Source organism: Micropterus salmoides, unplaced genomic scaffold (assembly GCF_014851395.1).
Source record: "Micropterus salmoides isolate LMB-PRFRI ecotype aquatic unplaced genomic scaffold, ASM1485139v1 Ms_hic_scaffold_1, whole genome shotgun sequence".
Taxonomy (NCBI): domain Eukaryota; kingdom Metazoa; phylum Chordata; class Actinopteri; order Centrarchiformes; family Centrarchidae; genus Micropterus; species Micropterus salmoides.
The window spans coordinates 14,635,239-14,647,768 of record NW_024040040.1 but is presented as its reverse complement, the minus strand read 5'-3'; the positions used below and the strand labels follow the sequence as shown (position 1 = coordinate 14,647,768).

Below are 12,530 nucleotides of genomic sequence, written 5' to 3'. Positions count from 1 at the left end.
TATTGCCAGGTACATTTTCACATACCAGGTGTTTGTCTTGGTATATATTGGTGCATAACAATACACACTAACATAAATATAGAAACATAAATATGGAAAAGGTTAAAACACCAGAAATGTTCGTTTGTTTTTCATTTCTTTCTTTTAAACGTTAGTTGTGTTTTATAGTTTAATTTGACCTCCGACCGCTTTTCTGTAACCGGAAGTAGCTACGTGTTCATTCTTCGCGACATTTCCGGAAGCGACTCTACAAACAGCTACAGAAACGAGCCAGAGTTGGTGCTTTCTCCTGTGAAGGAGTACAGCAAAAACAGGTGATTATTGTTCAGAGTGAAGACGTTTAGTTGTTTAGCTCATACGAAACTGCCATCTTTGTGTTAACGCCAAGTAAACACAAACAAGACTAATCAGGCCTTCTCTTCTTGTTAAACTAGTTAGCCGCAAGCTAACAGGGTCTGCTAGCAAACACAGCGTCCACTAACAAGGAAATTAAATATATCAGTGTTTGTTGGCGATAAAACTGCTGTTGCGTAGTCTGTTAACTTTGTAAGTGCTTTATGTAGGAATACATTAGTTTAATTTTGAGGTTTTTGTGTAACTTCGTCAATTATGTAGCATTATTAGTAGCATCCTCTGTTTCTGTGTTGTCATTTTTTAAAAGCAGTTCGCGAACAACGTTAACGTTAGCAATGTTTTAGACTGATCACTGACAGCATGCTACACACACACACACATATGAGGATATATTATAGATATTTCAGATACAGTAGTGTATTTTATTGTGAACAAACCACAGGATTGTTTTGGCGTGATAGCAACTTCTGTCTCTGTAAGCAGGACAGGATTTGTCTAATTGAGTAAAAGTATTGTGCCTGTATGTCAGATGAGCCAAATGTTATTCCATTTACTGTGAGTTTATTCTCAATTGTGTGTGTGTGTGTATATATAACGTTAGATTAGCACCAGAATCTGAACTTAATCCAAGAACCCTTTATCCTAAATGCTCCAGCACATTAATACAGCTCAAATACATTGTACATAAAACATCAGGGAAAGTTTTTAAAAGTATGGGAACATATTGTTGTACTGTCCTGGTTGATATAAAACCACAGTAACTAGTATTTCTATTTGTCACTGCGAAGATTAGATTGCTCTTCATCTAAAAGTACAAGAAGAGTGACAATATAACAAAACATCAAAAATCAAATCTAATAATAAAAATAGTAAGTTTGGGAAAAATATGGAATTTTAAATATTGAAATTGTGCAGGAACTCTCCTGTGCTTGAAATTTGTTTGAATGCATTTAGACAGGAACATGCAATGATTTCAAAACATGCTGCAAAAAGAAGGAATGCTAAATCAGCCTTTTTCCTCCTTGACCACAACAATAAGATGAAATAAAAAGTGTTTTTTTAAATATGCAAATTAATTGATAAAAACAAGTTTACATGTCATCTCATAGACAAAGAAGTCCATGTCCACCGTCACCTGTAGTCCTGAAGCATTACTCTATGATCTAGCATACACAGACTAAATTTCAAAATGAAAACGATGCATCTGGTGCTAAAATTGATCATTTCTGAGCCCAAAATATTACTTGTCATTATTTGGTTTGTTTAAAGTGTATCTGCCATTTTGTTCAAGGTTAGAGTGCTGAACGTTGTCTAGATGTGAGCAGCATTTCAACCTGTTTTTCTTGTGTCTCATTTTCCATTCTTTCCCCGCTTGTCCTTACCTCGCTCTTTTCACGTTGCTCTTATCTAATCTGATGTTCAGCACCATGTTGCCGACCACCTCGCCGCACAGCAATGGCGCCCTCGGCCCTAGGGACGCTGCACGTCACACGGCAGGCGCCAAACGCTACAAGTACCTACGACGGCTGCTCCATTTCAAACACATGGACTTTGATTTTGCTGTGTGGCAAATGTTGTACTTGTTTACATCGCCACAGAGAGTCTACCGCAACTTCCAGTACAGAAAACAGACCAAGGACCAGTGGGCCAGGGACGACCCTGCTTTCCTAGTCCTGCTCAGCATCTGGTTATGTGGTAGGTCATCGGACTGTGTCAGTTAACACTCTTTCGTAGAGTGTTGATGATAGCATCTCTCTGTACATTTTTCCATCTCTTTTGGGGTGGCACTTCTTGCATACTTTGCCTGTTTGATTAAATGTATACAAACATTAGTGCAGTCTGGTTCTGTAGAGTTGGTCTGACTGCTGCTAGTGTGATCCTGATGTTTTCACTGTAATAACTGAACACTCCTTCTATTTTTATGTAGTGTCAACAATAGGCTTTGGTCTAGTGCTGGATATGGGAGTCCTGGAGACTTTGAAGCTGCTGCTGTGGGTGGTTATTGTTGACTGTATAGGAGTCGGCCTGCTCATATCAACCCTTATGTGGTGAGTAGCTTTACCTAATTTATTATGTGAATAATATGGGAGTAATGAATGACATTTTTCTCTTACTGTCATTGAGGCATGTTTTTGTGATTTTTTTTCTTTGACTTGAATTGTCTGTACAGCCAATGTTGAAAAACTGAACTATAAGATGGAGCCTTTACTGTATGTGAAAGATTATTTGTTTTGTCTGTTCCAGGGTTATAACCAACAAGTACCTGCTGAAACATCCCAGCAAAAGCTTTGATGTGGAGTGGGGCTATGCATTTGATGTTCACCTCAATGCTTTCTACCCGCTTCTAGTCATTCTGCATTTCCTGCAGCTCTTCTTCATCAACCGTGAGTAGCAACTCTGTGTGGGTCTGAAATGCAATCGTCCAATTCAGATGGTCTTTAGTACAGTTAAATGTGCATTTTATGTGTTAAATACATTCCAACAATCAATCATTTCTAAAAGTTATAGTTGATCATTTCAGAGCTTAACTGGTAAGCAAATTAAAATATACTAATGTACAAAAAGACACAAATACTGATTAAAACTTGTAAAGAAAATTTTCATTTGGACAGTCAGTTGTATGCAAACTGTTTTGGACATGTCACTGCAGATTTGATATGTATGCTTGATGAAAGGTTACTGAGAAGATTTAATGAAACAGTACAACCTAATAAAAAAACAAAACAGAAACAAATTTCCAGCATGTCTGTTTGACAGCTGAGAGAATAGTTTCGTGTACTGTTCAGTGTCATGTAGTATTGTGTACAGATGGTTGACATTTTGTAAGCAATAACACATCTCAACATCGTCACCCATCAGTTTCCTGTTTGACTTTTAGAGCCTATTTTTGTGAGCTAGCTTACTGAAATGTCGCACAAACAAAATATTGGCGTTTAAATGCCATTTTCAGTCGAGAGGAGTAGCAAAATGTCACAGAAAATGGGTAAAAGTGATTTTATTTTTTTTATGTATTTATTTTTGTTCACTGATGCTCAATGTCAGTGTGCACATCTTAAACTGCTGGCCAATGCACTAGATTTACTTTTTTTGTGCTGCTCTGCACTTTACTAGCTGACGGTGCTGTGCTCAGGCTTATTTAGGACACATGTCTGACAGCTGGCATTGTCGGTGTACAGTTAAGACAAGAACCTAAATTTGATTAGGCTTAATATAGTGAAAAAAAACATTAGTTTTAAATGCCTTAATTGGCACTGATACTGGTTGTGCTAGTACACACTAGCACTAGTAGCTAGTAATAAGGAAAATCCAACGTTTATAGGCATCGTTAGTGTCAGTACAGTACACTAGCACCAGTTGCTAACTTGTTAATCTGAGTTCAACAACACAGCTAAAATTTGACTAAATCATACAAACAGATGAAAGTGTCTTTAGTTTCTTTTAATAATACTAATAATAATCAGATGTGACTTTAACAGTTTGTTTTGTGTGTTTCAGATGTTGTGATAATAAACTCAGACTGGTTTGTGGGATACTTTGTTGGGAACACCTTGTGGCTGATCGCCGTCGGTTATTATCTCTACATCACATTCTTAGGGTACAACGGTAAGTCCCATTCACAATTAAATAGATTTTCACTAAACGTGTCAACACTGCAGTGAGGTGACAGTTTCTGATCAGTTTCTGGGGGTTTAATTGGAGAAAACAGGCTCTTTGAAGACTTGGGTTTTAGGAAATTGTGATGGTTATTTTTTAGACGAAACAACTGAAGATTAATTGAGAAAGTAATTGGCAGATTAATTGATAATCATAATAATTGTTGGTTGCCACCCCAAATGGTCTTCTTTCAAAATAAATCGGGTTAAATAAAAGTTTCAGAGGTTTTTGTAACCTGAAAACAATAAACCAGGAGGGTAACCATCAGTACTTCTCATCTTGTGTTTTCCACACAGCTCTACCCTTCCTTAAGAACACAGTGGTGCTGCTCTACCCCTTCGCTCTGCTAGTTCTCATCTATGTCCTCTCCGTCTCTCTGGGCTGGAACTTCACTCAGGCCCTCTGCTGGTTTTACAAGTACAGAGTCCAGTAGAACCAGTTTGTTTCTGAGCTTGGACACCAGTTGGCTAAAGGCCGACTCACGTATTCAACTCACATCTAGGTGACAACAAATCCACTTCCAGCTTCTGTCAGTCAACACCTGGTTGAGAAGGACTCGGCCTCTGGTTGACTCTCAGTAAACTAGGACAGCTGTGTTGATTGACGCTGAGCTAGTTGACTGTCGCTCGACTCTCAGTTGACTCTGTTGGGGGTTTTTTTTTTTTTTTTGGTTCAACATCTTGCTTATGTTGAGCTGGAGCTCCAAAGTCAGTGAACAGCAATGTGTTTGGACTAGTTACAGAAACACAGACATATGAAATACAGCTTTTATTGTATGATTTGTAAATAGTATTTTGGCAGGTTGTAATATATACATTGGCGATTGTTTCTGAAGAGGAAACATTTGCTTTAGTTTCCTTTAAAAAAAGACTAATCCTGCTTATTGAAAATGAAAAAAGGAAAGTGGACAAACATGGGATGCAAACATTTTTTCCCTTTTTCTTTTTTTCTTGAAGTGTACATTCCAAAGCACTTTCAATAAAAGGTTTTATTAAGTTGAAGATGCCTCAGTTTTAAATGGGATCCATACTTCGTATTGCAATTCTGGAAAATGTTTTAATAGCAGTCGTTCTCTTTGGGATTGTGTAGTAACATACCAACATCTCATGGTGAGTGCTGTTGCAGTAATGTTTTTGGTGAAGCTTCTGAAGCTGAAGAAAAGTAATGGGTAATACATATTGTTTTATTAGCCAGTATTAGTACCGGTAGTAAGTATTTTATGTGGTGTAAAAATCTTATTAATGTTATTAGAGTTAGTGTGATATATTTTTGTACTTGACCTTTCTTGATAAGAACTATGTAATTTGATTATTGGGAAAATAGACAAATAGTTAAAAGCAGCTGCTTTGTGTTTTATGAAACAAGGGAATTATACTATAGTAACAATGGTACATTTTATCAGTAGTTATTGATCCCCAGAGGAATGCACAATAGCTCCTAATATGTTTTATACTAATGTGACAGGCAGCAACAAACACTCAAATGAGTCAAAGGACAAAAAACAGAATATAGCTGAAACCCAGAAATACAAAATACTGAATGATAAATGTGAAAAGAAAGTGTTGTTAATAAGAAAAGTTTAAACATGGGAGATGAGGAGGAAGATTAGACAACATACTCCAAACAGGAAACAATGGACCTAATGTTAAAATCCTACATGAAAATCAATATTTCCAAAGTCTACTAATAAAGAGATTTACAAAAACAATGTAATTAATCAATACTCAGTAAGTAAGTCAGTCTGACAAAAAGTGCATTTCGTTGTGTCCATCACGCGATCAGGAAACAGCTGGATAGATTTCTCCTGGTGGACGTTTAGATGTTACTGATGTTTTCCAGAGAAACATCCTAGCTTCCGCAGAATGGTGAGTGATATCACACAAACGACAAATGTTAACAAAAATGCAAATATGGTCACTGTAACACAGCCAATTTCCCTCCTGAGATGAATTTAACAGGAAGAGAAATAAATGTACCTTCACTATAAATTGATGGGTTTTAACAATATGAAGCTGCAAGATTTTCTGTGCCTGTGTGCACATTTTCCTGGTGCTTTACATACTATTACATCCAAACATACTGACAGCTATTCTCTTCCCCATGTAAAGAAACAGTGTTTAATGCAAACCAGTACACCACCACAGTGAACTACAGCTTCAGAAATCACAGATACTTTACCTCTAGTAGTGTTTAGTAACACACGGATCATTTAGGGTTAATTTGTTGTTTCACTGACAAATTATATTTATTCAAAAGTAAGAGGTTACAGCTACACTAGCAGCACAGTGGCACTGCAATCAATGTCAACAGGTTTCATCCTCTGGGCACCATGGCTATCTGTTGCTATTGTATTCAGCATCCGTATGTCTTTCCAGAAACGGTGTCCCTTTTGGTTTATCCACAAACCCTGCATTAATAGCGCTCTCTTTGCTATGTGTTTTTTTGGCTGTGTTTGCTGTCTCACCATGTCTGTATTGATCAAGATTATTCCAGGTCAGTCCCACAGCCCCAAGTGACAGGAGTAGAATCCAGGGTTACAAAAACATCAAGTTACACTCACTTACATAGGGCATAATTGCAGCTCCTCTCCATAGGGCTAGTTCAAGAATGTAGGTGCAACAGAAAAAGCTAAAAATACTGATGCTATGGTATTTGGCTTATTCTGCTGTAGAATTAATGTGGAATCGTTTAACTGCATATTCTTATGAGATGATGTATTTAATGTCAGAGCACCAAGAAATGGAAGTTAAAAATACACTCCGATCCATCAGTCTGCAAGCTGGACAACTTTCTGCTGGTCTCAAAGTGCATCGCCTAACCACCATGCTGTGTGCAAGGAAAGATAACGCTGAATGTGTTCTCGTCTGCAATGATTATGATGATTGGTCAACATTGTGGCTCATAGAAGTCATTCTATTTCAGCACATCCATCAACATTTGCCTCAGGATGACGTCCTTGTGTTTCTTCTTCAGCAGCTCCATGAAGTCCAGCACCATCATGCCTCATTTGTAGGTCTCCTCCAACTCCACTGTCACTGCTACATGGAGGAGGAAGACAGTACTTAGTTGCACTTGTTCCATATCCTTAAGCTGTGTCTCCTGGCTGTGGTTTCCTAAAAAAATAACAACACAAGGGATCATAACTCATAAAGGCAGTTGAAGACACTGTGTTTGACCTGTTCATGACATCTCATATGAAGTGTTGTATGAAGACTTGAGGACAGAAAAACTGACAGGTGGGTCAGGTGACCTGGAAGAAAAGTAAATATTTAAATATAAAAGCAAAGCATATAAAATGGCCATTTTGTAAGATTATGCAAGCACAAATGTTAGACCAGGGAAACGTTAGAAGAAAAATTTTATCAATGAAGATACCTGTCAAGAAAGTTTCAGCAACAATCCTTTTTCAAAGTGCAGATCATTTGTAAGGTCAAATTTCTTTCTGCAGCACATTGACGAGAATTACAGCTCAGCAAAGTTCAATCAGGAGGACTATCCTTATGTGTCACTCTTTCACAAATCCCTCTCAGATCAAGGGCCAGTTCAGTTATGCAGAAGTCTTCCCCTCCTCTCATCCAGATTTCCATCATCTTGTTCATCCTTTTATCTCACCACCACCACCACCAGTGTCCAGACCCCATCAGGGGGATTTCTATGCCTCTGCAACTTCACTACTCCGAGATACACTGAACATTCTCATGTTCAGTGTATCTCATGTCAATAAATTATTGTTGTTCACTCAGTCAGATCTCTCCTGCTTGAAGTAAAGACCACATTCCTGTGCCATGTGAGCATGCTTGAGGCACCTCTTCCTATTACACCTGTTTTTGTTTAAGGCTTTATAATATGAATGCCATATGAAGATCTGAGTTAGGTCCCTTCTTTCAGGAGCGGGACCACACATCAACCACGTCATCGCCAGCATTTCCATAAATACCCACACGTCCTAACTCCTCCCCTTCGCTCTCGTATCCTGCATCCCTCCCCCCAACACCTTTCTCTGTCCTGCCTCCTGATCTTCTTCCTCTCCATAGGGTTATAAGGGGGTCCGTCGTGCCTGGGTGCCGTATTTCCCTATCGTAGCTTCCCCACAACGTTTTCAAATGTCTCTTCGGCAACCCCAAGCCTTCTGTTTCGATCATCAATAAATCATTTAATCATACCTGTTGATTGTGCGGTCCTTGCTATTGAATTGCTTATTCATGCGTTAATCATCGTTAAGCATCATCTCTAAACATCAATTTTTTTCCCAATGTTTCATTATGCCATCTCTACAACCCAACTAACCCTAGCAAATGTTTTTGTATTGTTATTGCAAGTTCACAATGAAATGTAAGTGAAAAGGCAAAGTCTCTGTTTTCATAGCTTTGTCAAAATGTTATTGAAAATCTAGGGCAAAACTGAGTGTGAGAAAATCTCCTACTTTAGTGTTTTGCATGTGGAGGAACATTTTATTGAGACCAGACAGGGGCTTTGTGCATTTCTGTGGTTATTCTAAGGAAATGAAGAAGAGGTTCGAGAAATGCACAGGGTTTTGATTAACAATTTTGATCATGGCTGGCGCAGCTTTTTTCTTCTGCAGCAGCTCCAGGCCTGGAGCATCTGGATCTGGAACGTCGCCCAGCCCGTCCTTCCCATGATAATCTCCAGCGTGACGTTTACGGGCAAGCAAGGGCTCTGAACAGCCAAGTATGGTAGATTGTGCTTGAGTCGCCTAGTTTCAGCTGTTAACATTAACCCCCTCAAACCCACTAAATCCAACCACACTTCTGTTGGTTGTAGTTACCTAAAGGGGTCAATCAAAAGTCAAATATTCCACAAATAAAATCTCACACAAACTTACATCCAGCCTGTTGCAGACTTTCAGGACACGCAGTGTGTTCTTGAGGACGTTTTCCATGGGTGTGTTGCCAAAGCAGCAGGTGATGCCCAAAACTTCCACATTGGGGGCCGCGAGGGCCACCATGATGGCCTGAGCATCATCCACCCCTGTGTCTAAGTCAATGATCAACTTCTTCTTCATCCTACATTCAACAAAAAAGATTCACAGCTGATGCCTAAAGGAAGAATTATCTTTTGAATACTGCACAGGTCTCCTCGTTCTACTAATCAATATTTTTATATTGACAATGGACCTAATGACTACCTGTAAAATAAAAGGAGATAATTATCACAACACTCTGTAAGTTCCTCTCAGCTCTATGTCTTTCAGATAACTTTTTTGTTTTTATGGCCCACAACTTTACTTAGCTCAGTCTGACTATGCTCATCTTTCTAGTTAGCTGCAGAGAGCTGTTTTCAGTGAAAAGGCTCTGATAAACCCATTGTACTTGTACCTGGCCAGCACCAGTCTACGGGCAGACAACATTAGTGACCAGCTGGTGTAAATACTGGAACACTCAGGAGTTTCTGCATTCAGTTTCTATGCAGCACATATTTTGGACATCCTCCAAAGGTCTGCTCCAACAGATCTTTATAAGGTCTGCCACTCGCTGCCCTTTATCTTAAGAATTAGAAGAAGAATTTGTGTGACTATTCATACATGTTAACATTAACACTTTATTTGTTAATTCTGTTTTATTCATTGTTCTTCTTTCATGTATCTTTTGTATTGACTTGTGTTTCTTTTATATCTTGCCAATGCATTTTTATATCTTATATAAACACTTTGAATTTCCTAAAAGATGCTATAGCTTACCTCGCCCTGTCCATACAACACGAGGCTGTAATAATTGCCACACTAGTTGATGTGGCATGGCTAAGTGGCTAAGGAAATAAAATGTTTTTCTTTGCAATTAAACATTAAGAATGTTGACATTGTGGATAAAAATGTTTTTCACATGAAAATAATAACAGGTAATCTCAGTACCTGACTCAGTCACACAGTCAAATGTCCATGGTTTAAAACAATGAAAATAACCTCACCTGGTGAACAGATCTTGACCGATGTCTTCTGTTGTTTGCACTGAGAGAAGAGCAGCAGCTGCTGACCAAAGAGCAGCTTTTAAAGAGGCACAGAGAGGAGTTGCTCAAACAAGAGGCAAACATCCAGCTGGGTGGGCTTCTGCAGAAATGTTATCAGATGGTACTTTTTTTTCAAATTGCTGTTGATCATGGCAGTGATTGTTTGCTTCCAAAGAAAGTGGATAAAATCTCAGTGGTAGTTATAGCTGCCTCTAGGGCTGCCAGTAATTGACAACAGACCGTTTACTGCTTTAAATGAACAATGAACAACAGAAGGGGGAGTATTGTTATAGGTCTTGGAAACACAATCTTTTTTCGTGGAAAGTTATTCCATTTAATGATAATTACAAATAAAGCTAAACATCATTGACTATAGGATGACAAGAATGGTCGACAGTTTCACAAAATTAGTTCTGCTGCTGGTGTGGAAAAACACAATGCAGTGTATCCACTATCCTGTAGAAAACGCCTCCATTAAATATTTCTTTAAAGGTTTAAGACGTGCAAATTGATTTTTCTTTTGAAGAAAGGTAGTCCAGAGGAAGTCCAGCATCTTCTGCAAGTCTAATTATAGTCAGATTTTCTAGCTGTCCAGAGGCTATAAAGAAACTGTCTGTACAACTTGTGTTTAGACACAAATGATTCAGTATTCAACCCATGGGCATGGGTGTAAATCTCAGCTAACAGTAGGGGGGGACAATAAACATAAAATTTCTCAAGAGAAATATTTGAGGGGGACACAAATAATACAGCCAATACAGCCAGACTACTCAGATATTTTGTGAAAGGAAGGCTTTCAAGTTTCTTTGTCAATCATGTGTCTTATTCTGAAAAAAAAAAAAAAGCCTCTTAAGCACCAATAGAAGGCATGTTTTTCTTATAAACATATTTTCTGTGATGAAGAATAAAAGAAATAAACAGCCAAAGAATTATGCTGTGAAAGACTTAATATCATGTAAACAACGATTGCATTTAGAAAGACTGACAACATAGAATTTTGAAAATAACAACTGAAAGTCAGTAAGGACACCACATTTTGTTAGCATCAAGTTCTAACAACAAACAGCTCTGTAAATTCACAAGCTATATTACAGTTTTTCTCAGTCGCTTTGGTGCATTTCTCAGATCAGAATTGAAATTCTCAAAACTAATTGTTCAACCTCCACATCATCTCGTCACTTGTGCACATCATAAAAGCTCTTTCTCATTGTTTTGAACAAATTGCAAATGACTTGACACACTGATGCAAATGATTATGTACAATTGTCTGCTGTTTCCTACATTATCAATTGCTTATGTCCTGCTGATCACAATGAATTATACCAGTCTCTGTTGAATAATCTTACCCCCCAAAACATCTAGGCATAAGTTCATTGCATGCACGCAATGTCACTACATGCAAAATGGTTGTCAAAAATCAAAGTTAAAATACTTATCCTTTGCCTACAACACTCAGACCATTCTCATATACACATATATATATATATACACACACATATATATATATACACACACACACACACACACATATACATATACATATACATACAGATATATATATACACACACACATATATATACATACACATACATATACACACACACATATATATATATATATACACACACATATATATACACACACATATATACATATACACATATATACATATATACATACATATATATATACACACACATACACACACACACACACACACACACATATATATACATACACATATATATATGTACATATATATACTCCTCCGGTTATTCCGTCACACCTTACCGTTCTAGCAACAAACCAATAGGATTGGAGTGATTTCATTCACGTTCAGACCTGCTACGCCTAGAGGCGTTCCCATGGTGTCGTTACCGACGCAGTGTCTCATTCCCCTTCTCGGGGAACCAGGGTTACATACGTAACCCGAGAAGTTTCTTTAGGATAATTTCAAAGCAAGTGCCTTTCTCGAATCATCCTTAACATTTGCAAAACAGTAAGTGCATTTCTCGAAACAGGTAGTACAAACAGCACAACACAGTGGATTACCTGCAAAAGCCCATAACTTGCTCAAAATCCTTAGTCTATCTCTCAAAAACAAATCTTTATTTCATTGAACTTGTCAGTGCCATTAGAACGACAAGTCCTTGTGTCTCGTTTATGAACAAGCAAGTCAAAATGTTTAGCCATCTTGTCAATATAACAGTGTACTCTGTAAGTATTTTCTGATGTACACTTTGGCTAAGATTTTGATGACAATGATTGAAAATGCACAAGGCTGCACTTTTTTTGTATGACATGCATCACTTTCACCAGTACAAAGTTTTACATTGCAGGAGAGAGGACAGGAATCACAGCTGTGCTTTTACTGTTCGTACTGTATTTTGTTGACAGAGCATGTCACTGTAATACAGAAAAGAAAGAGACAGGACTTCTGCATGGGATACACCCTTTTGGTTGACGTTCTGTGAGAATCTGTGATACTCTTGTATCACAGATTCTCTTCCATATCACAACAGATATCTTCATCAATTCAGGACACATTTACAAAAAA

General features: G+C 37.9%; 2 protein-coding genes across 3 annotated transcripts; one reads left to right on the top strand and one right to left on the bottom strand.

Annotated features, from left to right (window-relative positions):
* Positions 1-214: 214 nt before the first annotated feature.
* On the top strand, positions 215-5,009 carry unc50 (unc-50 homolog (C. elegans)). Its single transcript, XM_038719422.1, has 6 exons — positions 215-314; positions 1,778-2,049; positions 2,282-2,402; positions 2,599-2,738; positions 3,850-3,957; positions 4,305-5,009. Exons 2-6 carry the CDS (start codon positions 1,782-1,784, stop codon positions 4,439-4,441), a joined length of 774 nt encoding a protein of 257 aa, XP_038575350.1. The 5' UTR covers positions 215-314; positions 1,778-1,781; the 3' UTR covers positions 4,442-5,009.
* On the bottom strand, positions 4,651-10,060 carry LOC119903060 (probable uridine nucleosidase 2). Of its 2 annotated transcripts, XM_038719423.1 has the most exons (4): positions 9,934-10,033; positions 9,345-9,511; positions 8,852-9,032; positions 4,651-7,121 (listed from the first exon to the last, which is right to left on the bottom strand). In XM_038719423.1, exons 2-4 carry the CDS (start codon positions 9,374-9,376, stop codon positions 7,071-7,073), a joined length of 264 nt encoding a protein of 87 aa, XP_038575351.1. In that variant the 5' UTR covers positions 9,377-9,511; positions 9,934-10,033; the 3' UTR covers positions 4,651-7,070. The 2 variants fall into 2 exon arrangements, 1 of the variants encoding a protein (XP_038575351.1); XR_005444417.1 differs by lacking the exon at positions 9,345-9,511 and having other exon boundaries at positions 9,934-10,060.
* Positions 10,061-12,530: the final 2,470 nt, after the last annotated feature.